This window comes from Hyla sarda, chromosome 1 (assembly GCF_029499605.1).
Source record: "Hyla sarda isolate aHylSar1 chromosome 1, aHylSar1.hap1, whole genome shotgun sequence".
Classification (NCBI taxonomy): Eukaryota; Metazoa; Chordata; class Amphibia; order Anura; family Hylidae; genus Hyla; species Hyla sarda.
In genome coordinates, this window is record NC_079189.1 from 167,770,853 (window position 1) to 167,794,093 (window position 23,241).

The 23,241-nt window shown below is 42.6% G+C and overlaps 1 protein-coding gene and 1 long non-coding RNA gene across 7 annotated transcripts in view; one reads left to right on the top strand and one right to left on the bottom strand.

Annotated features, from left to right (window-relative positions):
• The window catches only part of LOC130361086 (WD repeat-containing protein 49-like), a 64,192-nt gene that overhangs the window by 25,935 nt on the left and 15,016 nt on the right, over positions 1-23,241 (top strand). For 4 of the 6 annotated variants that reach the window (XM_056563655.1, XM_056563683.1, XM_056563664.1 and 1 more), the window contains 6 exons: positions 805-956; positions 3,188-3,290; positions 7,991-8,097; positions 17,596-17,690; positions 17,780-17,834; positions 17,914-17,959. In XM_056563655.1, the coding sequence (XP_056419630.1) occupies positions 805-956; positions 3,188-3,290; positions 7,991-8,097; positions 17,596-17,690; positions 17,780-17,834; positions 17,914-17,959 (558 nt within the window). The remainder of the gene's footprint in view (positions 1-804; positions 957-3,187; positions 3,291-7,990; positions 8,098-17,595; positions 17,691-17,779; positions 17,835-17,913; positions 17,960-23,241) is intronic. The other 2 variants (XM_056563678.1, XM_056563669.1) reach the window with 1 other exon arrangement.
• LOC130361115 (uncharacterized) lies at positions 10,578-14,446 on the bottom strand. The gene is made up of 3 exons (XR_008890882.1): positions 13,849-14,446; positions 12,142-12,259; positions 10,578-11,082 (listed from the first exon to the last, which is right to left on the bottom strand). It is a non-coding gene; the product is annotated as an uncharacterized LOC130361115 (long non-coding RNA).

Consider the following 23,241-nt stretch of genomic DNA (forward strand, 5'->3'; position numbering starts at 1 on the left):
TGTGGGCATGTTGTGTTGTTGTAAACACAGTCAGCAGCACACACTGTACATGTCTTTTCTTTCAAACTAGCTTTCCCTCCAGCAATAAATCATGCTATGCTCTGAATGGCAGCAGTCAGTGATTAGATCTACACCAGGCATAGAGCAGCATTATGTGCTGAGTTGTGACTGAGAATCTTCACAGGAGACACTGGACTTCTCTGCTGGCAAGATCTTCACACAGGGAGGGTGAGGGGAGACTGTAAAGCCAGAGCCCTAGACAAGACAGAAAACATGTGGTGGTTGTCTTCCAGGAAGGTGGGGGCTATTCTCAGTGAGGGCTTTGCACAAAGACAAGGTGGATCTGATAATTACATCTTTCTCTAACTCCCTGCATGTAAGTGACAGCTGAAAGAGGGAAACTGCTCTATATAGCTAATGAATTATATTTAGACAAACAAATAGGTTAGTGAGAGGGAAAGGATGGGCTATGGGTTAAGTTCACCGGAGTACCCCATTAATGTTGTGTCCCCTCAAAATAACTCAACACGCAGCCATTAATGTCTATTGGGTCCAAAGTCTCAATGTTTTTGAACCTTGCAACATTCATGAGTCACATGACACTGGGAGGGAAAATGGTTAAAAGGCCCAATTTAGACATTTCCACTTAGGGGTGCACTCTCTTTTGTAGCCAAGGTTTAGACAATATTGGCTGTGTGTTGAGTAATTTTAACAAAAATGTGAGGGGTGTACTCACTTATGTGGACATACTGTACATGAGCAAAATATGTGATCCTATCTTCTATTTATCATTACAATTAACAGGTATGGGACATAGAAAATCACACCTGTCTGATGAATGTAATATCCAAGGCGAGCCAGATCAGAGGAGATATTGCTGCATGTTACTTTGCACATAATCTCAGAGCTCTTTATATAGCAACTGAATGCCTTTCTGCACTGCAGCTACGGGAAACGTATGTATTATGTCATGCTACAATATATCAATATTTGACAATAGTATGGAAAAATTAGATGGAAAAAATGGGCAAAAAAAATTTAAATGTGAAACTAAAAAATACTTATTTTTTTGTAGCTAAATATGTGACATATAAAGTGATGGTGTGTGCATACATCATTCTGGGCAGGAAGGCTCCGATATAGTAGTAATGGGGGTCATAGATTGGCAGTTTTGTTTTCCCATACATTACAATTTAATAATCTAGAACCAGAAGGTAGAAAAAAACCGGAAACAAAAGTCATAAAATAAACATCCTACCTAACAAATAAAAATAAATTACATCATTTTATGGTATTGTCTAATAAGGTGTATAGTTTTCTGCTTAGGTGAAAACTATACAGTGAATAGTGTTAATGATGGCGGCCAACTTACTTTTACTTTTAGTCATAGTCTTTTGATGAAAATTCCATTTAAGTTCTAGTCATATTTTAGTCATTTGCTTAATTTTTGTTTTAGTCGTATTTTAGTCGACAAAAATGTGCCTCAGATTTTAGTAGATGAAATCTCTGGCAGATTTAAGGTGAATAAACTTTGATGGGTTTAATTAAAATGAAATATATGCATTTCTCTATAATTACCAGTTGTTATTATATATGATATAAAATGTCTTAAAGGAGAATTGCGGTGCAACACTTTTCACTTCACCTGTGCCCGGGCTGCAAAGACAAAAAACAAACAAATGTTAACTCACCTTCCTACGTTTCCCCATTGCACAGATATCAGCATCCTGTTCTTCCAATGCTGCTCTGCTTCTTGGGCTCCGTGATTCATACTGCCCTCAGCGTATCGCCGGCCGCGCCGATGTCCCGCCGTCATGTAAGGAGCCAGGGCAGCAGGCAGCACCGAGCCCAAGAAGCAGGAAGCAGAGCAGCAATGGAGGAATGGGACACGGATATGGGCACAATGGAGGAACGTAGGAAGGTGAGTTAAAGTTTTTTCTTTTTTAAGTTTTTGCAGACCAGGCACAGGGGAAGAGAAAAGTGTTGTGCCCCAGTTCTCCTTTAAAGCATACCTATAATATCCCACAAAAAAAGTTTTATATGTTACTCAGTACCTAATCCTGATAATGTACATATAATTTTTATGTGTCTAGCACCTATATTTCTAACAACAACCTATACCTATCTGTTGCTCCCTTGCTTTGTCATTCTGTGCTCTGGAGGGCGTGTGTCCTCACTCTGCATGACTCATCTTCCTCCCTGTGTGTTGGGTCTTTCCATCCAATCACTGCAGGCTGCTCTGTAATTCCCTATTCACTTTTTTGCATGCTTCAGTCTGATAGGACAGGAGAGAGCACAGAGGTGTGCTAGCCCCGCCCTCACTTAGTAGACTTTGTCCATGACTGTGCTTCAGCTTGGACAAAGATGATGCTGCAGTCAGACAGGATTGTGTTCTGGATAGTATAGGGTCTTTTTTATAAGCCAAGATTTCTTAAAAAAGGAAATACAACTTTCTTATAAAGTATATTAGAAAGGCTAATGTTTTGCTGAGATGTACAACATATAAAAAGTTTTTGAATCTGACAGTCACACAAATTTAAGATTGAAGAGTTTTGAGAATTAATTATTTTTTTAATAAAACCAAATTTCACATAAAAAAGACTATTGCTTTAAGTTCTTCATTTACACAAAGAAGTATGTCCATTAATGCAGCATTACAACATAAGAAGCAGTAAATATTGCCAATGCATATGACTACCTGACTACCTGAAACACTCCAGTGTTACAAAATTATACGGTGCTACTGAGGTGGTGGAAACATGGAAAAGATGATACTAACCCAGTAGCTATGCTCCTGCAGTTCTTGTTTGGCTCTGTCTGGTACCCAGGTCTACGCTATTCTTCCGGCTTCTAAGACAAGCTCATGTCATGGCAGAACCTTCCTGCTTACCCAATTACTAGCGGAGAGGGGCCAGTGATTGTCAGAGGGGTAAGATCCTCCTGCGAGAGAGTTTGCCTTAGAAGCTGAGAATAAAGACAATAGGGGGGGGGGGGGGATGCCAAATGGGAGCTGTGGGGAAGCATGGCTACTGGCGACTAGATAAGTATAAGTATCGCCCCAGCAGCACCATATTAGATTTTGTAAGACACTGGATAACCCCTGTATAGATAAACCAAGTGAATGGAAGGCATTATAAGGAGCATTCATAGCGATAGTTAAGGTTATTTTCTGTCTTGTGTGTTACAGTGCCATTCTCCTTGGACCCCCATCTGCCTCCCACAGTGAGTCTGTCACTTGCTGTCTGTATAACCAGCTCTATCAGCAGATGATCAGTTGCTCTGAGGGATCAGTAAGTACTTTCTTTACATATTTTGGAGCAATGACTGCTGCACAGCGTGTGTATGTATTGTATTGCTCTCTCTCTGACCCCCTGCGCCCCCCCGATAAACTGTTTGAAGAGGAATGCAAGCCCTGGTGTAGAGCCTTGCATGGGACTGCTTTCTTAATCCTGGCCCAATGAATTTCTAACCATTACAGCCGGCTCCCGCGACGTGCGTGTCCAAGCCCGCCTGCTCCTTCAACATTGGTGCCCAATCCCACCTGTTTCCATAAACTTTCTAAAAGGTGTCTTTTGCCTAGTTAGAAAGTGAAAGAGGTGCAGGCAGCTTAAAGGGGTACTCCACTGGCCAGCATTTGGAACTATTAAAGGGGTATTCCAGGCAAAAACTTTTTTATATATATCAACTGGCTCCGGAAAGTTAAACAGATTTGTAAATTACTTCTATTAAAAAATCTTAATCCTTCCAATAGTTATTAGCTTCTGAAGTTTTCTGCCTAACTGCTCAATGATGATGTCACGTCCCGGTAGCTGTGCATGATGGGAGAATATCCCTTGCATGATGGGAAAATATCCCCATAGGAACTGCACAGCTCCCGGGACGTGAGTCATCAGAAAGCAGTTAGACAGAAAACGGCAACTCAACTTCAGAAGCTAATACCTATTGGAAGGATTAATATTTTTTAATAGAAGTAATTTACAAATCTGTTTAACTTTCCGGAGCCAGTTGATATATAAAGAAAAGTTTTTGCCTGGAATACCCCTTTAATTCTGAACGCTGGCCAGTGGAGTACACCTTTAACACTATTTCCCAGCTTTCCCAGGCTCCTAAATGGCACATCTGCTTAGTACTGCAACAAACATGGCTGCAATTAATTTACAGGGGCTATGCATGAAATGATACAGCTATAACAATATACTGTGCCATTCAGAAGCATTGAAAAACTAGGTGAGAATATATGACCTAGCTTTTTCATATTTCTGAATGGCATATCTGCTTATAGCTGTATCACTTTATGCTCAGGCACACATTAGTCCCTGCAATGGTGCTGAGGCTAGTGCTGTGGTCAACTTGCCCTGTGGTTGCATTAATAAGCAGATTCAGTTGCCTGGGAAAGCTGTGTGTGACGGTCAGACCCTGTAATGACTCATGACATTGTAATTATTACAGGGTCTGACGTCACACATTGCTATAAGCAGATAAGCCATTCAGGAGCATGGAAAAGCTGGGTAGGACATTCTCACTTAGCTTTTCCTTGGTATAGGAGATGTCCAGCAGTCACAGGGTTCCGTTGTAAAACATTCTTGAACTTTATGAAAGCAGATGAAAATCCAGTATACATGACTACATGGAACAAAAGGACAGGTCTGACATGTTTCAACATAAAATAAAAACTGCATTACCTACATTTGCATCAATACTCACTTACCCATCTCTTCAAACGTATTAAAACATATTGGAATCCAAATACAGTGATCCCTCAAGTTACAATATTAATCGGCTCCAGGACGACCATTGTATGTTGAAACCATTGTATGTTGAGACCATAACTCTATGGAAACCTGGTAATTGGTTCTGAAGCCACCAAAATGTCATCCAAAAATAGGAAAAAGTGAGGAATAAAGAAAAATAAGTAGATAACTAATATAGATAAAGCAAATCCTTACATATAAAAGTAAGAAAGATCTGCTGGGAGCTGTAAATCACTGTCTATTTCAGTGTTTCCCAAAGAGGGTGCCTCCAGCTGTGGCAAAACTACAACTCCCAGCATGCCCGGACAGCCTTCGGCTGTCCGGGCATGCTGGGAGTTGTAGTTTTGCAACAGCTGGAGGCACCGTCGTTGGGAAACACTGGTCTATGTAGAGGAAAGACGCTTCTTCAGGGTCCTGTACAGACCACGCAATGTCCTAAAAAATGTAAAATGGAGCCGCCCTCACCTGGTGTCCAAAGGAGCAGCTAACCCTGGTACAGGAAAAGAGTACAGAACATGTAATACCTCCCTGTACTGTAGGGGGCGCTACCAGACACCAGTCAGTACATACACTTCAGTAATACAGGGGCTTTACCAGTGAATGTCCATTCTGATTGGTCGGCTCTTCCAGCCATTGACACGTTTCGCAGATTCCATAGCATTGTATGTTGAGTCTGGTTACAAGTTACAATGGTCCAGAAAAGACCATTGTATGTTGAAACTATTGTATGTTGAGGCCATTGTAAGTAGTGTTGCTCACGAATATCAGCAATTCGAATATTCGTCGTGAATATCGCATATTCGCGAATTCGCAAATATTACAAATTTCGCGATTAAAATTCGCTATTACGAATATTCGTCTTTTTTTCAAACTGTTTTAAAAACTGAGCACATTGTAGGGATCTCCTTCGACTGATAAATGCAATGCTTGCATCATTAACCCCTTGGGGACGGAGCCCATTATGACCCTAAGGACGGGAGCATTTTTTGCAAATCTGACCACTGTCACTTTAAGCATTAATAACTCTGGAATGCTTTTACTTATAAATTTGATTCCGAGATTGTTTTTTCGTGACATATTCTACTTTATGTTAGTGGTAAATTTTCAGCGATACTTGCATCCTTTCTTGGTGAAAAATTCAAAAATTTCATGAAAAATTTAAAAATTTTGCATTTTTCGAGCTTTGAAGCTCTCTGCTTATAAGGAATATGGATATTCCAAATAAATTATATATTGATTCACATATAAAATATGTCTACTTTATGTTTGCATCATAAAATTGATGAGTTTTTACTTTTGGAAGACACCAGAGGGCTTCAAAGTTCAGCAACAATTTTCCAATAATTCGCAAAATTTTCAAAATTGGAATTTTTCAGGGACCAGTTCAGGTTTGAAGTGGATTTGAAGGGTCTTCTGGTTAGAAATACCCGATAAATTACCCCATTATAGAAACTACACCCCTCAAAGTATTCAAAATGACATTAAGTCAGTGTTTTAACCCTTTAGGTGTTTCACAGGAATAGCAGCAAAGTGAAGGAGAAAATTCTAAATCTTCATTTTTTACACTGGCATGTTTTTGTAGACCCAATTATTGAAATTTTACAAGGGGTAAAAGGAAAAAATCCTCTCAAAATTTGTAACCCAATTTCTCTCGAGTAAGAAAATACCTCATATGTGTATGTCAAGTGTTCGGCGGGTGCACTAGAGGGCTCAGAAGTGAAGGAGCAACAATGGGATTTAGGAGAGTGAATTTTTCTGAAATGGTTTTTGGGGGGCATGTCCCATTTAGGAAGCCCCTATGGTGCCAGAACAGCAAAAACCCCCACACTGCACACTATTATGGAAACGACACCCCTCAAGGAACCTAACAATGGGTACGGTGAGCCTTAACACCCCACAGGTGTTTGACAACTTTTTGTTAAAGTCGGATGTGTAAATGAAAAAAAAAAATTTTTCCACTAAAATGCTGGTTTTTCCCCAAATTTTACTTTTTTACAAAGGGTAATAGGAGAAAATGCCCCCCAAAATTTGTAACCCCATTTCTTCTGAGTATGGAAATACCCCATGTTTGGACGTCAAGTGCACTGCGAGCGAACTACAACGCTCAGATGAGAAGGAGCGCCATTGAGCTTTTAGAGAGATAATTTGTTTGGAATGGAAGTCGGGGGCCATGTGCATTTACAAAGCCCCCCGTGGTGCCAGAACAGTGGACTCCCCCACATGTGACTCCATTTTGGAAACTACACCCCTCACAGAATGTAATAAGGGGTGCAGTGAACATTTACACCCCACTGGCGTTTGACAGATCTTTGGAACAGTGGGCTGTGCAAACAAAAAAATAAAATTTTTCATTTTCACGGACCACTGTCCCAAAAATCTGTCAGACCCCTGTGGGGCGTAAATGCTCACTGTACCCCTTATTACATTACACGAGGGGTGTAGTTTCCAAAATGGGGTCACATGTGGGTATTTATTTTTTTGCATTTATGTCAGAACCGCTGTAAAATCAGCCACCCCTGTGCAAATCACCAATTTAGGCATCAAATGTACCCGGTGTGCTCTCACTCCTGAGCCTTGTTGTGCACCCGCAGAGCATTTTACGCCCACATATGGGGTATTTCCGTACTCAGGAGAAATTGCGTTACAAATTTTGGGGGTCTTTTTTTCCTTTTACCTCTTGTGAAAATAAAAAGTAAAGGGCAACACCAGCATGTTCGGGGGCCGAAATTCCCACGGGCGTATGGATACGCCCTTCGTCCTTAAGTACCAGGACGCAAGGGCGTATGCATATGCCCTTCGTCCCCAACAGGTTAAAGACCCAGGGATGAGACTGTGAGGCGAAAGGTTTCTGCATGCGAATATTCGCAATTCGAATATTCGCAATGCGAATATTCGTGGAAATTCCGCCCTACTTATGCCTGTGAGCCAATGAGAGTTCTGTAAGCACAATTGTCAGAGCTTAGCAACGTCCCTAGCAATGTCCCTCGCATGATGTTATAGCGAGCAGACGAGGGAAATTTCGCTCTTAATTTTGCATTCGCAATAGCGAAATTTCGCAATTCAATAAAACGTCACGAATATAACGAATATTCGAATTTCACGAATATGGGAGGGATATTCGTCCTCCTATTCGCGAAATATCGCAAATTCGAATATGGCCTATGCCGCTCATCACTAATTGTAAGTTGAGGGATCACTGTATGTTATAAACAGAGAAATATAATGTATCTTTGATGCAGGTAATGAAGACGTGGGATCTCCTGACAGGGCAGCTTGTGGCTGAAGTAGGAGCTGCTCATGGGCAGTCTGCGGTCACATGCATAGCACTGGACGCTGCTGGAAATAGGTATGTAACCTATCTGCATGTAAGGTTTCTTCTTCCGTAGCGATATTGCCTATAAGTAAATGACATACCAACTGGCAATGTAAGAAGGCACATGTCTTTACTACTGTGCTACTGAAAAGCTCGAATTTCTTATATTGCAATGACATAGGATAAAATACATTTCTTTATATACCTTTATTTATTGTTTAATAGAGGGAGATGCCTACAACTATAATATTTGCCCATGTTACAGCCTGATATACAGGGTTATTGGAAATGATGGTGGAAAAGTATAGCCTGTATCCAAGATTTATCTATACACTACAAGTGACATGGCAGGTGTCTATGTGGCAGTCAAGTTCTGTCCAGACACGTGCCACCATATCTTTGTGCATTGTCTTAGGTTGAAAAGATCTAATTCCTAAGGTTGCAAGGTGTTAGATCTGGTGATCGTGGAAGCCATCGCAATATTGGTGAAGTACTACTGTATTTCTAGAGTGGAGCAAACTTCAGTTTGCCGGACTCGCCAAACTTTTCGGAAATCGCGAGTTCGGTTCGGCTCTGTTCGATTCGAACCGGCAATGAAATAAGCCCCTAAACACATTTATAACACTGCCTAACAGCTCTAAACCCCTGTCTAACATAATTTTAAAGTGTTTTGAAGGCTCAGTTTTGGCGACTTGCGGTAACCCATGGTAACTATTACAGCTAGCCCATTTTTTAGGCTTATCCCCACCAAAATAAAGCAACATAAAGTATCCCTTTTTGTGTGGTAGAGATGACAGCACAACAAGTACTGAAGGTGTTTGCGGAAATCTATTATATTCACAACTGTATTCACAGGCCCTATAGATATACTTATAGTTGCCATTTTGTGGGTGGCACAGATCAATGCACCTCAATGGCTACTGTAGCTGGTTCAGGAACACTATTATAGGGAGAAATCATTACTGTGTTGACAGGCCCTATAGGTATATAGGTGCCACTTGAATATGCTTTGTGGGTGGGTGGCACAGATCAATGCACCTCAATGGCTACTGAAGCTGGTGCAGAAACACTATTATAGGGAGAAATCATTACTGTATTGACAGGCCCTATAGGTATATAGGTGCCACTTGAATATGCTTTGTGGGTGGGTGGCTCAGATCACTGCACCTCACTGGCTACTGTAGCTGGTTCAGAAACACTATTATAGGGAGAAATCACTACTGTGTTGACAGGCCCTATAGATATATAGTTGCCACTTGAATATGCTTTGTGGGTGGGTGGCTCAGATCACTGCACCTCACTGGCTACTGTAGCTGGTTCAGAAACACTATTATAGGGAGAAATCACTACTGTGTTGACAGGCCCTATAGGTATATAGGTGCCACTTGAATACACATTGTGGGTGGGTGGCACAGATCAATGCACCTCAATGGCTACTGAAGCTGGTTCAGAAACACTATTATAGGGAGAAATCACTACTGTGTTGACAGGCCCTATAGGTATATAGGTGTCACTTGAATATGCTTTGTGGGTGGGTGGCACAGATCACCCCACCTCACTGGCTACTGTAGCTGGTTCAGAAACACTATTATAGTGAGAAATCACTACTGGGTTGACAGGCCCTATAGGTATATAGGTGTCACTTGAATATGCTTTGTGGGTGGGTGGCACAGATCACTGCACCTCACTGGCTACTGTAGCTGGTTCAGGAACACTATTCAATTCAGGTATATGCAAGTATAAGCCTTGAAAAAGGCTGTGGATTTGTGGTAGCAAAAGATAAGCTCTTCAGAGGCTGCGTGTTTAAGATGTCCCCTTATATGCTGTTTTGGTGTATAAGAGCCCTATAGGATTGTTGTGTGGGAATTGAATCCTGTTCACACACACAAGGTCTCTATTTCTAATCTTTAACTCTCTATGTTTCTAATCACTAACTGTTCCTATTTCTGTCTCTCTCCCTCTCTCCAGCAGTTCTGCTGCTCTGAATGCAATGGGGGACGTCACTGCCTCTTATCTGTGTAAAAATGCCCTCCCCTCCTATTGGCCTTTGTGCTGATTGACACAGTAATCAGCAAATCACATAATAGACCTGGGTTATTATGTGATGTGCTGATGTCCCGACATCATCTCACTGCCCCCTGGCCATCCGGCTTCTTCCTTCTGCCAAAAAAACATGCTTTCACGTCTTTTTTCGCTATTTACCAGCTTGTGCGAGCCGAACTGGTTAAAGCTGGAGTGTTTGCTGAGCCGAAAAAATCCTAAAGTTCGGGTCGAATCCAGGTTCTCCACTCATCTCTAGTTAGTTCCAAGGCAGCTGATTCAGCATTTCAAGAGTTTCATTCACGTATTGGTGAGCATCCAAATTAGAATGTTGGATGGAAATCTGTGGCATAAGCCATTCCTATGACATGTCCTGATAGGAGTGGCTAGTGACAGTAACCTTGGCAAAAAAAGAAGGAATAGACTTTTCATCTGCTCATTGCAGAGAACACATTTACTTTAATGGTCAAACAGAGACGCTTTATTGAAAAAGGTTAGCAATCTCAATACAGAATATCAATATGTGCATTGTAAAACCTAGAAACAACGGCCTGCAAGGCCTATACAAACAGTTAACAAAACAATATATTCACGCAGAGCCCATACATCGCATTATAAGAGAACGAAATCCTATTAGGTCAGTAGGTGACAACCTCATAGCTCAATATAAAGATAGGCAATGTGACATAGTGGGGCTGTGGGTGGAAGACAGCCACGGATCCCACACCTCATTGAACCTTTCAGTCCTCCCGTATAGCCGACAATTTCTCCTATTAATTCTGATTACAAACACATTTACTTTAGGAGAGTCCTTCATGTACTTAATAAAGGCGCATGGTTTTTCTGAACCCCAAATTCTAATGTTGTAGCGATTGACCTTTCTGCTGAGGTGAAATGTTGTCTCATCATTGAATCCAGCTGCCTGTGAAATCGTCCTCTTCAATCGGCCCTTCATGGTTTGTTGTCTGGCTTTAGCGCCTGAAGATGTAATATGTATGGTTTACAACATATAGGTCTTTGTAACATACTCCATACTGGGGTTTGTGGCATCTGTGAATCAGACTTCAAGGTGATGACTTGGCCTCCAAATTCCCCAGATCTGATTGATCATAACAAGTTTGATCTATGGAGGGGCTACCTTGTAAATTACAAGTCTTAAATGTGCTACTAATGTGTTGGAGCAGATACCACATGTCACTTCTAGAGATCTTGTGGAGTCCATGCCTTAAAGGGGTACTCCGCCCCTAGACATCTTATCCCCTATCCAAAGGATGGGGGATAAGATGGCAGATCGCCGCGGTGCCGCTGCTGGGGATCCACGGGCGTTGCGGCACTGCGCTATCATTACAGCACAGAGCGAGTTCGCTCTGCATGTAATGACGGGCAATACAGGGGCCGGAGCATCGTTACGTCACGGCTCCGCCCCTCGTGACATCACGGCCCGCCTCTTTCAATACAAGTCTATGGGAGGGGGCGCAGCGGTCGTCACGCTCCCTGCCATAGACTTGCATTAAGGGGACAGGCCGTGATGTCACGAGGGGCGGAACCATGACGCCCTGTATCGCCTGTCATTACGCACAGAGCGAACTCGCTCTGTGCAGTAATGATAGCGGGGTGCTGCAGCGGGGATCCCGGGGGTCCCCAGCAGCGGCACCGAGGCGATCTGACATCTTATCCCCTATCCTTTGGATAGGGGATAAGATGTCTAGGGGCGGAGTACCCCTTTAATGGATCAGAGCTGTTTTAGTGGCACCAGTAAAGCCTACACAATATTATACCGTTGTTTTAATGCTATGGCTTATTTGAATATATCAATTGTTCGTACCCGACACATCGTAAAGGGTTTTTAGCACTTTTTCCCAAGGCTGTTCTTTTGTTGTACACATATTATAATGCTGTAGTTTAGCTACACTCTCCGATATTATATATATAAAATAATTTAATGATATTTTTTGAGTTCCTGCCTGTATGTTTGTCTACTGGAGAGGGAGATTAAACAAAACAAGAAAACAAAAACAAAACATAAGCGATACTTACCCCACACAATCTCCAGCCACTGCCGTTTTGATGCCTGGTTACTACTGACCAGCGCTTCCCAATGCACATCTCAGGAAATGCCTGTTTAGCCAATCACCAGCCACAGAGTAAGCATTTCCTGTGTGTTGAAATGAGATGTGGATTTGCCGTGTTTTTTTAAATTATTTGCACCCAAAAATCTTTTGGCCTCTGTACATCAGGAGCTTTCCCAGCATGTATTCTATAAGGGGCCATAAACACTAAACATAGCCTTAAATGGGCACTGTCATGAAATAAAAAAAATTGATATGTTGTAGTACTTTTAAAACAGTTTAAAATCACTTTTAAATTCGGCCACTAGGGGTCGCCCTCCTAGTGGCCGAATGCATTCAGCAGTGACGGCACTAGTGAATTTCGACTCATTGAAGCCTGGCAATGAGTCGAAATTCACTCACTGCGGTGCTCGCTCCCGTCTGTCAATCAAACAGGCGGGAGCGAGCGCTGAGAACAGAAGAAGCGCGCATTGGCTCCCCTGCTCCCTGGCCTTGCACGCCGGCCCCGCCTCCCGTCGCTGCTGTCCTGCCTGTTGTTGCACTGTCCTGGTATGTCTTGGGGGGGTGGGGGTGTTCGGGTAGCGGGTGTTCGGGTAGCAGGGTTCAGGTGAGGGGTAGCGGGGTTCGGGTTGCGCCGCGGCCATGTATTGTTTTTAACACAGGGTGCCTCCAGTTTTTCCCCACTACAACTCCCAGCATGCCCTGACAGCCAATAGATGTCAGGGCAAGCTGGGAGTTGTAGTGGTGAAACAGCTGGAGGCACCCTGTGTAGATGAACTAAGGGCGGAAGTCAGCTCCAGCAGGCATCATTGCCGTCACCCCTGCTGGGGAAGTCTGCCTGGTAGTGAGCACACTACCAGGCAGACAAAACTGCATTTTTTATATAGTAAAAAAAAAATTAGGCAGGGAAGGGGTTAGGAATAGATGGGAAATAGGCAGGGACAGAGAGGGGAAAAAAAGGGATGGTGGGAGCTACCCTTTAAAGGAGTTTTACCATGAAAATGTTAGGTCTAAACTGATGCATTTTGTAAAATTAAACATATTTGCAGATGTAAATGTTTTTGAAAGGCAGCCATACTAATATAGGCTGGGTGCTCTCTTTTTTGCTTGTTGCCATGGAATACGTCTGGTGGGTAGTTTTCTTTTCTGGTCAGACATGCTCAGTTGCTCAGTTCTCCTCACACACAGTGAATATACAGGGAAATAGACTGCAGCATAAACAGATGCTACACTGCATAAAGATAACTTACATGTTTGATGGTTGTATAAATAGCAGTATTAATGGGTTCACATTGCATTATTGTTTCTGTGGTGAGGGTGTTGATGAAGGGCAGATGTTATTACCTTAGGGGCACATGGCATTAACTCCTTGTATTCATGACGCCAGGGTGTGGTTATGCTCTACACCACCCGAGGTATGGCCGCTGGTTCCTGGGCGCGGGGCAAATAATCACTTCAATGCAAGGTTACGGAACAACGGCAGCTTTACTGAGACAGACAGGTGTTATAGTCTTTACAGCTCAGTTAGGCCCAAGGGGATGACCAGTGACTTTAGGAGACTTGAGGGCTCGCTGGGACTTGTAGAGGACTTGAACTGAATAATGAAATCCCAGGCTGACTTTAGACTTGACAGACTTGACTATTCTGACTAGACTTCTCCCCTGTATTTGCTTACCAGGATTTGACTTTCACCTGAAGGGGTTTATGGTTGGTGGAAGCGTGGCTGCGTGACTAGGCCTTGGTCTCCCTCAGGACATCAGACACTCTCAGGTCTTAACTGTACTGCTCCTCAGCAAGGTCTAAACTGAAACTAAACTAGCTCCACCCAAGTATATAAGGGAGCATTTGGGAAGACTCCCATAGGTCACCTACAAGTCACCTGGTCACTGGCACCTTCCTTGGTTACAAAGGCTTAGTAACCACATTTAACGGCACATTAACATCAGAAAGATAAATTAATAACATAAGTCACTGTTAAACATTTGGCATCTGTAGAAGGGTGGTGGACCCAGGGGGCACTGACATAGAGTCTGCCACACAGGATTGAAAAGGGTACAGGAGGGCAACTCCTGTACTGGGCCACCTCATTTCCGTATCCGTTCAACCTATATGTTTTATACACTTGAAAAGGAAAAAACATTTTTTAATGAATGCCAAAAGACAGATGCTGCTATATGACATACAATAAAATCTGTTTCCCATTGACTTTATAAAAAAATATAAATAAATAAAAAAAACATATATGTTTCTTTTTTGCATACAGCAAAATGAAATGTACTGTAATAGAGACAGAAACGCAGTGTGAACCCACCCTCTGTTGTAAAATGATTACATCATATTAATGTACCTTACATTATCTATCTATATTTTTTTAGCCATTTTTTTGTTTGTCTTGGAAGCTTTAGCGTGAAGTGTTCATTTGTATGTATTACATTTAATGTTTCATTGTGAGATATAATGGCTAGCAATCATCTTGTAGCGTGCATTACTACATCACCTTCGCCATTGTCATATGTAACCCGCAACCTGTAATTATACACCTGCCCGCCAGCAATGTGAATTAGAAGGCGTACCCTCTGCAGAGGAGCTAACCGTCTTTCCTAAGCTTTTAATCCCTCACCGAGGTAAATAGGAGCCTGTATCTTCAGTTGGTTTTAAACATATAGTTATTATCTCAAATTGGTCACAAGTGGGTTTACTTTACATTAATACATGGCTGATAATACACAGTTGATATCCCATTGATCCCCCATAGGATTTAACCACTTTACCCTAGTTCTAATTGACCAGTGACATCCAACGAAATGTCTCTATGGTCTCTATAATGTCCCTGTTGTCTCATTATACTGACTGTAGGTAATTCTGATCTGTAATCTGACCGGACCACAAATGTTCTTGTAAATCAGTCATTATGATACAATATTCATAATAAAAAGGCATCTGCTCTGTAGATGTCTCTTTCAACATTAGAAGGATGTACTTGATCAGTTATTTTACAGATTTGTGTTACCAGTAGAACTTCTTTCCATATGACTTATTTAGAGTTTATGTCCATCATAACATATCATTATACCGTCTGTATTCCCTTTATTAACACGTCTTGCTCTGTTGCACCTGGCCTGTCTATGTATTATGGAGTTATCCTCCAATAAGTCTGTAGGGTTGTGAGAAATGTCAGATTATGGTAGCCTGCATTCTATGATGAAGCACAAAATAGCATTCCATTGCTGAAAGGGATAAAGCCACCTACTTGTGAGACTTTTGTGAGACTGCTCCTGTGAGACCATATCTGAAAGAAATATTATCATTGCTGATTGTAGGTTCCTTATAGGTAAGAAATAGTCATCTAAACTGATAAGTGCTATACAAGTCAGTGGAGGACAATATTCCAAGGCAATGTATCACTCGTAGTGATGTAGGGGATAGGGTGCTTTGGTCTTAAAAAGATCTGATCTCACTCACAAGATATTTTCTAGTACTATAGATACAGCAAAACAATACATCTAATGATCACTTGAAGTCTTAATAAATTCTTATAGAAAAGTCTCATATCACAGATGTGGAGACTGGTACAGGTGCAGATTAGATGCACCCTCTCTCCACTTGAGTGTTAGACTTCCATGGTTTAAGGCAGATGTCTTGAGAGAGGTATACTGGGGAATCTGGGCTACCGTACAAGGCTGGAGAGCTTTTAGACGCCTTTGTAAACTGGACCCTTATGCATTTGTTCTCCTTGGTGGCACGCTGCCATTGATGTATACCTAGAATAGGACGGTTGCCACTATATAATGGATCTTCTTTCTAACCCTTTTATCCTTCTACCCTTCTCAGTATCTTCCAAATGTCCACTGTTTATTTACCACCATTTTCTATTCCCGCAAGCCAAACATTATTTAGATTCTACCCTCCCTCTTATCCCTGAATCTGTGAGAGACCACCCTCTTAATTATGTGTCTGTACAGGCTAGGATATCGTTCACTCATTGAGCTCTCTGTATACATTGCTTAAACTACCTATTACTTGGCAAGACCCCTCCCCTGGGTCTAGTACATGGGCTTCTTAATTGTAAGCTACCCTGAAGCTTTAGGGTACACTCAAGGGTCTGCTAGGGGGTGAGTCAATGATTGAAGTTTGGGTGCCCTTTTAAAAACCAAATCTCTGCAGTTAGGGAAGGAAAGTCCTTTGGGACAGAGCCTAATGAAAAGTATATATTCTGGAGCCTTCAGCAGAATACCTACCTTCAACCATTGAAGTCAAATACTCAAGTGGAGAGACGAGGTACCTCAACGTTTGACAAAGCCAGCTCTGACCAGATCTCGGGGAGATCTATTGTGACATGTTTTAAATACATGGTGATGTGTTAGTGGCAGGACTGAGGATACAAATAGAGAGTTTATACTTTTAGGGTTTTAGGGAATTGCTAGCAAGTGATATGCAACTTAATAGCCTATGGACATATTGAATTAAGAGACGTAAACATCTCTATATCCTCTCTTATAAATATAGTGAATAGATATTCCCAGATATCTGCTACCTTACTTAGAAAGTAAGAGTAAAGATAACACATTTTAAGGGTACGTTCACACATACAGGATCCTGCGCAGATTTGATGCGCAGGATTTGTAACTGCAGATTAGAAGCGGTGCTCAGTCATCTAGTTTACATTAAGATCTGCAGCAGAAAATCCTGTGCATCAAATCTGTGTATGTGTGAATGTACCATAAAAGGGGTTATCCTTAGTATACAAGAAATCAATCCCTGAGGGGGTTTTGGAATTTATAATTATTTTCTTTTCACCCAACTTTGTATTTTGATAACTATTTGTTAGTTGCCTTATCGGCGAATTTAGCGTAGGTTCATACCATATTTATTTTATTGTTTTTCTCCATCTTAGAATATAAAAATAAAGACATTGCATGCCAGACACCAATGGACCCAACAGAACCCACTGGCTTTATTTGGGCCCATTTCCATCATATTGTCTGGCATTTTAAAATACTATATAAAGCAGCATGCTGTTCTATTTTATCCTATTTTTTGAATGAATTTGCTATTGAGGCTCCTAAGGGAACGTCTGAGGTAATAATCTGAAGTCTAGTTTGCATTTACAAATTTATAGTCATGATTATAAAAAGTCTATAGAATTTACATAATACATCATTCATGCATTTTGATTATTTTTGATACTTAGGGGTAGATTTATGAAAACCTGTTCAAAGGAAAAGTGGAGCAGTTTCCCATAGCAACCAATCAGATTGCTTCTTTTACTTCTAAAATGGCCTCTGAAAAATAAAAGAAGCGATCTGATTGGTTGCTATGGAAACTGCTCCACTTTTCCTCTGCACAGGTTTAGATACATCTCCGCCTTAGTCTTTACTACGTGTCTTGTACTGTACATCTGTGCTCTGCTATGTATTTACAGATTGACATCCGGTGGTAAAGATGGGAGCCTAAAGCTGTGGGAATACACCTCAATCTCTCTCACCCCTGTGACAACACTTAGACAAGGGAGCACAGGTTACTTGCTGGAGAACGCATTTCAATCTCTAAATTAGGTATCTAACGACATACCTGTCCATGACTGTTTTGGTTTTGCTATTTCCCAGCAGGCTCAAGTGGTGAAATCAGTGACATCACCTATACAGAACACAACAAAAATCAGTATGTATTGTTTGCTTTGGCATAGAGTCTTTGTCTATTGTGCAAATGAACTAACTATCAAATAGTTTTATATTTAAAGGTACATAGTATCCATTTCTTATGATGGACAGATAAGGATTTTTCCGGTAAGTGAGAACAAGTCCTTAACTATACCCTTTGTAACTTGTAAATTGTAACATTATGTTGCTGCTTAACACACAAAACTGCGCACCTGGCGTGCATGCCACACTTTCCAAGGAGAGAGCTGTGTGCGAAAAACAAGCGACTTAACCCATTAAGGACCCAGCCATTTTACACCTTAGGACCCGGCCATTTTTTGAACATCTGACCACTGTCACTTTAAACATTAATAACTCTGGAATGCTTTTAGTTATCATTCTGATTCCGAGATTGTTTTTTCGTGACATATTCTACTTTAACATAGTGGTAAAATTTTGTGGTATCTTGCATCCTTTCTTGGTGAAAAATCCCCAAATTTGATGAAAAATTTGAAAATTTAGCATTTTTCTAACTTTGAAGCTCTCTGCTTGTAAGGAAAATGGATATTCCAAATAATTTTTATTTTTATTCACATATACAATATGTCTACTTTATGTTTGCATCATAAAATTTACGTGTTTTTACTTTTGGAAGACACCAGAGGGCTTCAAAGTTCAGCAGCAATTTTCCAATTTTTCACAAAATTTCCAAACTCACAATTTTTCAGGGACCAGTTCAGGTTTGAGGTGGATTTGAAGGGTCTTCATATTAGAAATACCCCACAAATGACCCCATTATAAAAACTGCACCCCCAAAGTATTCAAAATGACATTCAGTCAGCGTTTTAACCCTTTAGGTGTTTCACAGGAATAACAGCAAAGTGAAGGAGAAAATTCACATCTCCATTTTTTACACTCGCATGTTCTTGTAGACCCAATATTTGAATTTTTACAAGGAGTAAAAGGAGAAAATGTATACTTATATTTGTAGCCCAATTTCTCTCGAGTAAGCACATACCTCATATGTCTATGTAAATAGTTCGGCGGGCACAGTAGAGGGCTCAGAAGCGAAGGAGCGACAAGGGGATTTTGGAGAGTACGTTTTTTTTAAATGGTTTTTGGGGGGCATGTTGCATTTAGGAAGCCCCTATGGTGCCAGAACAGCAAAAATCCCCCACATGGCATACCATTTTGGAAACTAGACCCCTTGAGGTACGTAACAAGGAATAAAGTGAGCCTTAATACCCCACAGGGGTTTCACGACTTTTGCATATGTAAAAAAATAAAAATAAAATTTCACTAAAATGTGTGTTTCCCCACAAATTTCGCATTTTTGCAAGGGTTAATAGCAGAAAATACCCCCCAAACATTGTAACCCCATCTCTTCTGAGTATGGCGGTACCCCATAAGTTGACATGAAGTGTACTATGGGTGAACTACGATGCTCAGAAGAGAAGGAGTCATATTTGGCTTTTTGAGAGCAAATTTTGCTCGGGGGCATGCCGCATGTAGGAAGCCCCTATGGTGCCAGGACAGCAAAAAAAAAAAACACATGGCATACCATTTTGGAAACTAGACCCCTTGTGGAACGTAACAAGATTTAAAGTGAGCCTTAATACCCCACAGGGGTTTCACGACTTTTGCATGCGTAAAAAAAAGAAAAAAAAAATTCACTAAAAGGTGTGTTTCCCCCCCAAATTTCACATTTTTGCAAGGGTTAATAGCAGAAAATACCCACCAAAATTTGTAACCACATCTCTTCTGAGTATGGAGGTACCCCATAAGTTGACCTGAAGTGCATTACGGGCGAACTACAATGCTCAGAAGAGAAGGAGTCATATTTGGCTTTTTGAGAGCAAATTTTGCTCGAGGGGCATGTCGCATTTAGGAAGCCCATATGGTGCCAGGACAGCAAAATAACCCCCACATGGCATACCATTTTGGAAACTAGACCCCTTGAGGAACAAAACAAGGGGTACAGTGAGCATTTACCCCCCTCTGGTGTCTGTCAGATCTTTGGAACAGTGGGCTTTACAATTTTTTTTATTTGCACAGCCCACTGTTCCAAAGCTCTGTCAGACACCAGTGGGATGTAAATTCTCACTGCACCCCTCATTACATTCCGTGAGGGGTGTAGTTTCCGAAATGGGGTCACATGTGGGGTTTTGTTTTTTTTGCGTTTGTCAAAACCGCTGTAACAATCAGTCACCCCTGTGCAAATCACCTCAAATGTACATGGCGCACTCTCCCTTCTGGGCCTTGTTGTGCGCCCCCAGAGCACTTTGCGCCCACATATGGGGTATCTCCGTACTCGGGAGAAATTGCGTTACAAATTTTGGGGGGCTTTTTTCCCCTTTACACCTCTTGTCAAAATGAAAAGTATAGGGCAACACCAGCATGTTAGTGTATAAAGTTTATTTTTTTACACTAACATGCTGGTGTAGACCCCAACTTCACCTTTTCATAAGGGGTGAAAGGAGAAAAAGACCCCCAAGATTTGTTAGGCAATTTCTCCGGAGTACGGCGATACCCCATATGTGACCCTAAACTGTTGCCTTGAAATACGACAGGGCTCCGAATTGAGAGCACCATGCGCATTTGAGGCCTGAATTAGGGATTTGCATAGGGGTGGACATTGTCTACGCCAGTGATTCCCAAACAGGGTGCCTCCAGCTGTTGCAAAACTCCCAGCATGCCTGGACAGTCAACGGCTGTCCGGCAATACTGGGAGTTGTTGTTTTGCAACAGCTGGAGGCTCCATTTTGGAAAGAGTGGCGTACCAGACGTTTTCATTTTTATTGGGGAGGGAGGGGGGCTGTGTAGGGGTATGTGTAAATGTAGTGTTTTTTTACTTTTTATTTTATTTTGTGTTAGTGTAGTGTAGTGTAGTGTTTTTAGGGTACAGTCACACGGACGGGGGGTTACAGCGAGTTTCCCGCTGCGAGTTTGAGCTGCCGCACAAAATTTGCTGCATCGCAAACTTGCAGCCTGATACTCACTGTAAACCCCCTGTTCATGTGAATGTACCCTGTACATTCACAGGGGGGGGGGGGGGGGGGACCTCCAGCTGTTGCAAAACTACAACTCCCAGCATGCACAGTCTCAGTGCATGCTGGTAGTTATAGTTTTGCAACAGCTGGAGGTACACGGGTTGGGAAACACTGAGTTAGGAAATAATGTTTCCCAACCAGTGTGCCTCCAGCTGTTGCAAAACCACAACTCCCAAACATTCTCAGGCATGCTGGGAGTAGTAGTTCGGCAACATCTTTAGAGCCAGATGTTGCCGAATTACAACTCCCAGCATGCTTGGAGTTGTAGTTTTGCAACATCTGGAGGACTACAGTTTGCAGACCACTAATACAGTGGTTCCCAATCTGTGCCCTTCCAGATGTTGCAAAACTACAACTCCCAGTATGCCAAAACTGTCCAGGCATGCTGGGAGTTGTAGTTCTGCAACATCTGAAGGGCCAGATGTTACAGAACTACAACTCCCAGCATGCCTGGACAGTAAGGGCATGCTGAGGATGTGTAGTTTTGCAACATCTGGAAGGGCACAGTGGTCCAAAAACTGTGGACCTCCAGAAGTTGCAAAACTGCAACTCCCAGCATGCCCAGACGCCAAGGGCTGTCTGGGCATGCTGGGAGTTGTAGTATACAGGGTCCCAATACAGCAATGCATGTCGCTTTACGGCGACATGCATTGCTGTAAAGGGCCCGACCGCGGCTGAAGATCTACTCACCTGTCGCCGCCGCCGCCGTCTTCATCGTCTGGATCCGGGTCTTCAGGGACGAGGTAAGTACCGGGGCCGGTCCCCAGCACTCCCCCGTCCCCCGCCGCATCCTCCGGTCTTCCTCCTGTCCTCTCCGGACTTCAAGGGGCCGGGCAGGGCGGGAGGAAGTAACCGCCCCCCTTGCGATTGGTCGGTTAACTAACCGACAGATCGCAGGGGATCGGAGGAGGTGGCAGGCTTGCCACCTCGCTCCTATGCTTTAGCATGGTCCTGGCTGTCTGTGACAGCCGGGATCATGCGAAATTACCGGGCGGACGGGTCCCAGAGACCCGATCAGCCCGGTATCGCCGCAGATCGCAAGGGCGATTTCCCTTGCGATTTGCGGCGATCGCCGACATGGGGGGCCTACATGGCCCCCCTCGGCGTTTGCCCTGGATGCCTGCTGAAGGATTTCAGCAGGCACCCGGTTCCGATCTCTGCCCGGCGAGCGGCAGGGACCGGAAAACGCCATGACTTACGGGGACGTCCTGGGTCCCTAAAGCCCAGGGTGCGGGGACGTCCCCGTACGTCCTGGGTCCTTAAGAGGTTAAACTTCTTTTACACACAAACTCAGACTAACTTCCACCAGCCTTACAATGGCATCTAAACTGGCACCATGCTGAGGTATTTTTTTGCCGTGCAACATTTTATATATTTGTCACACACACATCAAAATTCCCTGCATGGAGAGTAGCCCATAAATTATGTCTTCCCCCACAGTGTTCACATGTTTAGAAGCGCACAGGCCTTGATAAAGCCCCCCCTATCTATATATATAAAATGTGTGTGTGTGTGTGTATATATGTATGTTCCACAAAAACGTCCAAACGGCTAAAGATATTAACATGAAACTTGGCACACATGTTACTTATATGTCAACAACAAACATAGGATAGGTCATTTAACCCTTACTCATCCCCATTTGCCAGGGGCGGGGTTTATGTTTAAAGTCCCATACAAGTCAATGGGAAATATATGTTACTGCATAACTTCCAAACGGCTGGAGATATTTCAATAATACTTGGTCACATGTTACTTATATGTCCACTTAAAATATAGGATAGTTAATTTAACCCTTAACTACCCAATTTTGTGAGGGTCGGGGTTTTTGTTTAAAGTTCCATGCAAATCAATGGGAAATGTATGTTCCCACATAACTTCCATACGGCTGGAGATCTTTCAATACCTGGTACACATATTACGGGTCGGGATAGGAGGACGGGATAGGAGGACAGGATAGGAGGTCAGTATAGGAGGTCGGGATAGGAGGTCGAGATTGGAGGACGGGATAGGAAATCGGGATAGGAGGTCGAGATAGGAGGTTGGGATAGATGGACTGGATAAGAGGTCGAGATAGGAGGTCGGGATAGGAGGTCGAGATAGGAGGACGGGATAGGAGGTCGGGATAGGAGGTCGGGATAGGAGGTCGGGATAGGAGGTCGGGATAGGAGGTCGAGATAGGAGGTCGAGGTAGGAGGACGGGATAGGAGGACGGGATATGAGGATGGGATAGGAGGTCAGGATAGGAGGTCAGGATAGGAGGACGGGATAGGAGGTCGGGATATGAGGTCGGGATAGGAGGACGGGATATGGGGTTGGGATATGACAACAATATATGAGGATGGGATATGAAGTCAAAAGCTTCCTCCTTTGTTTATT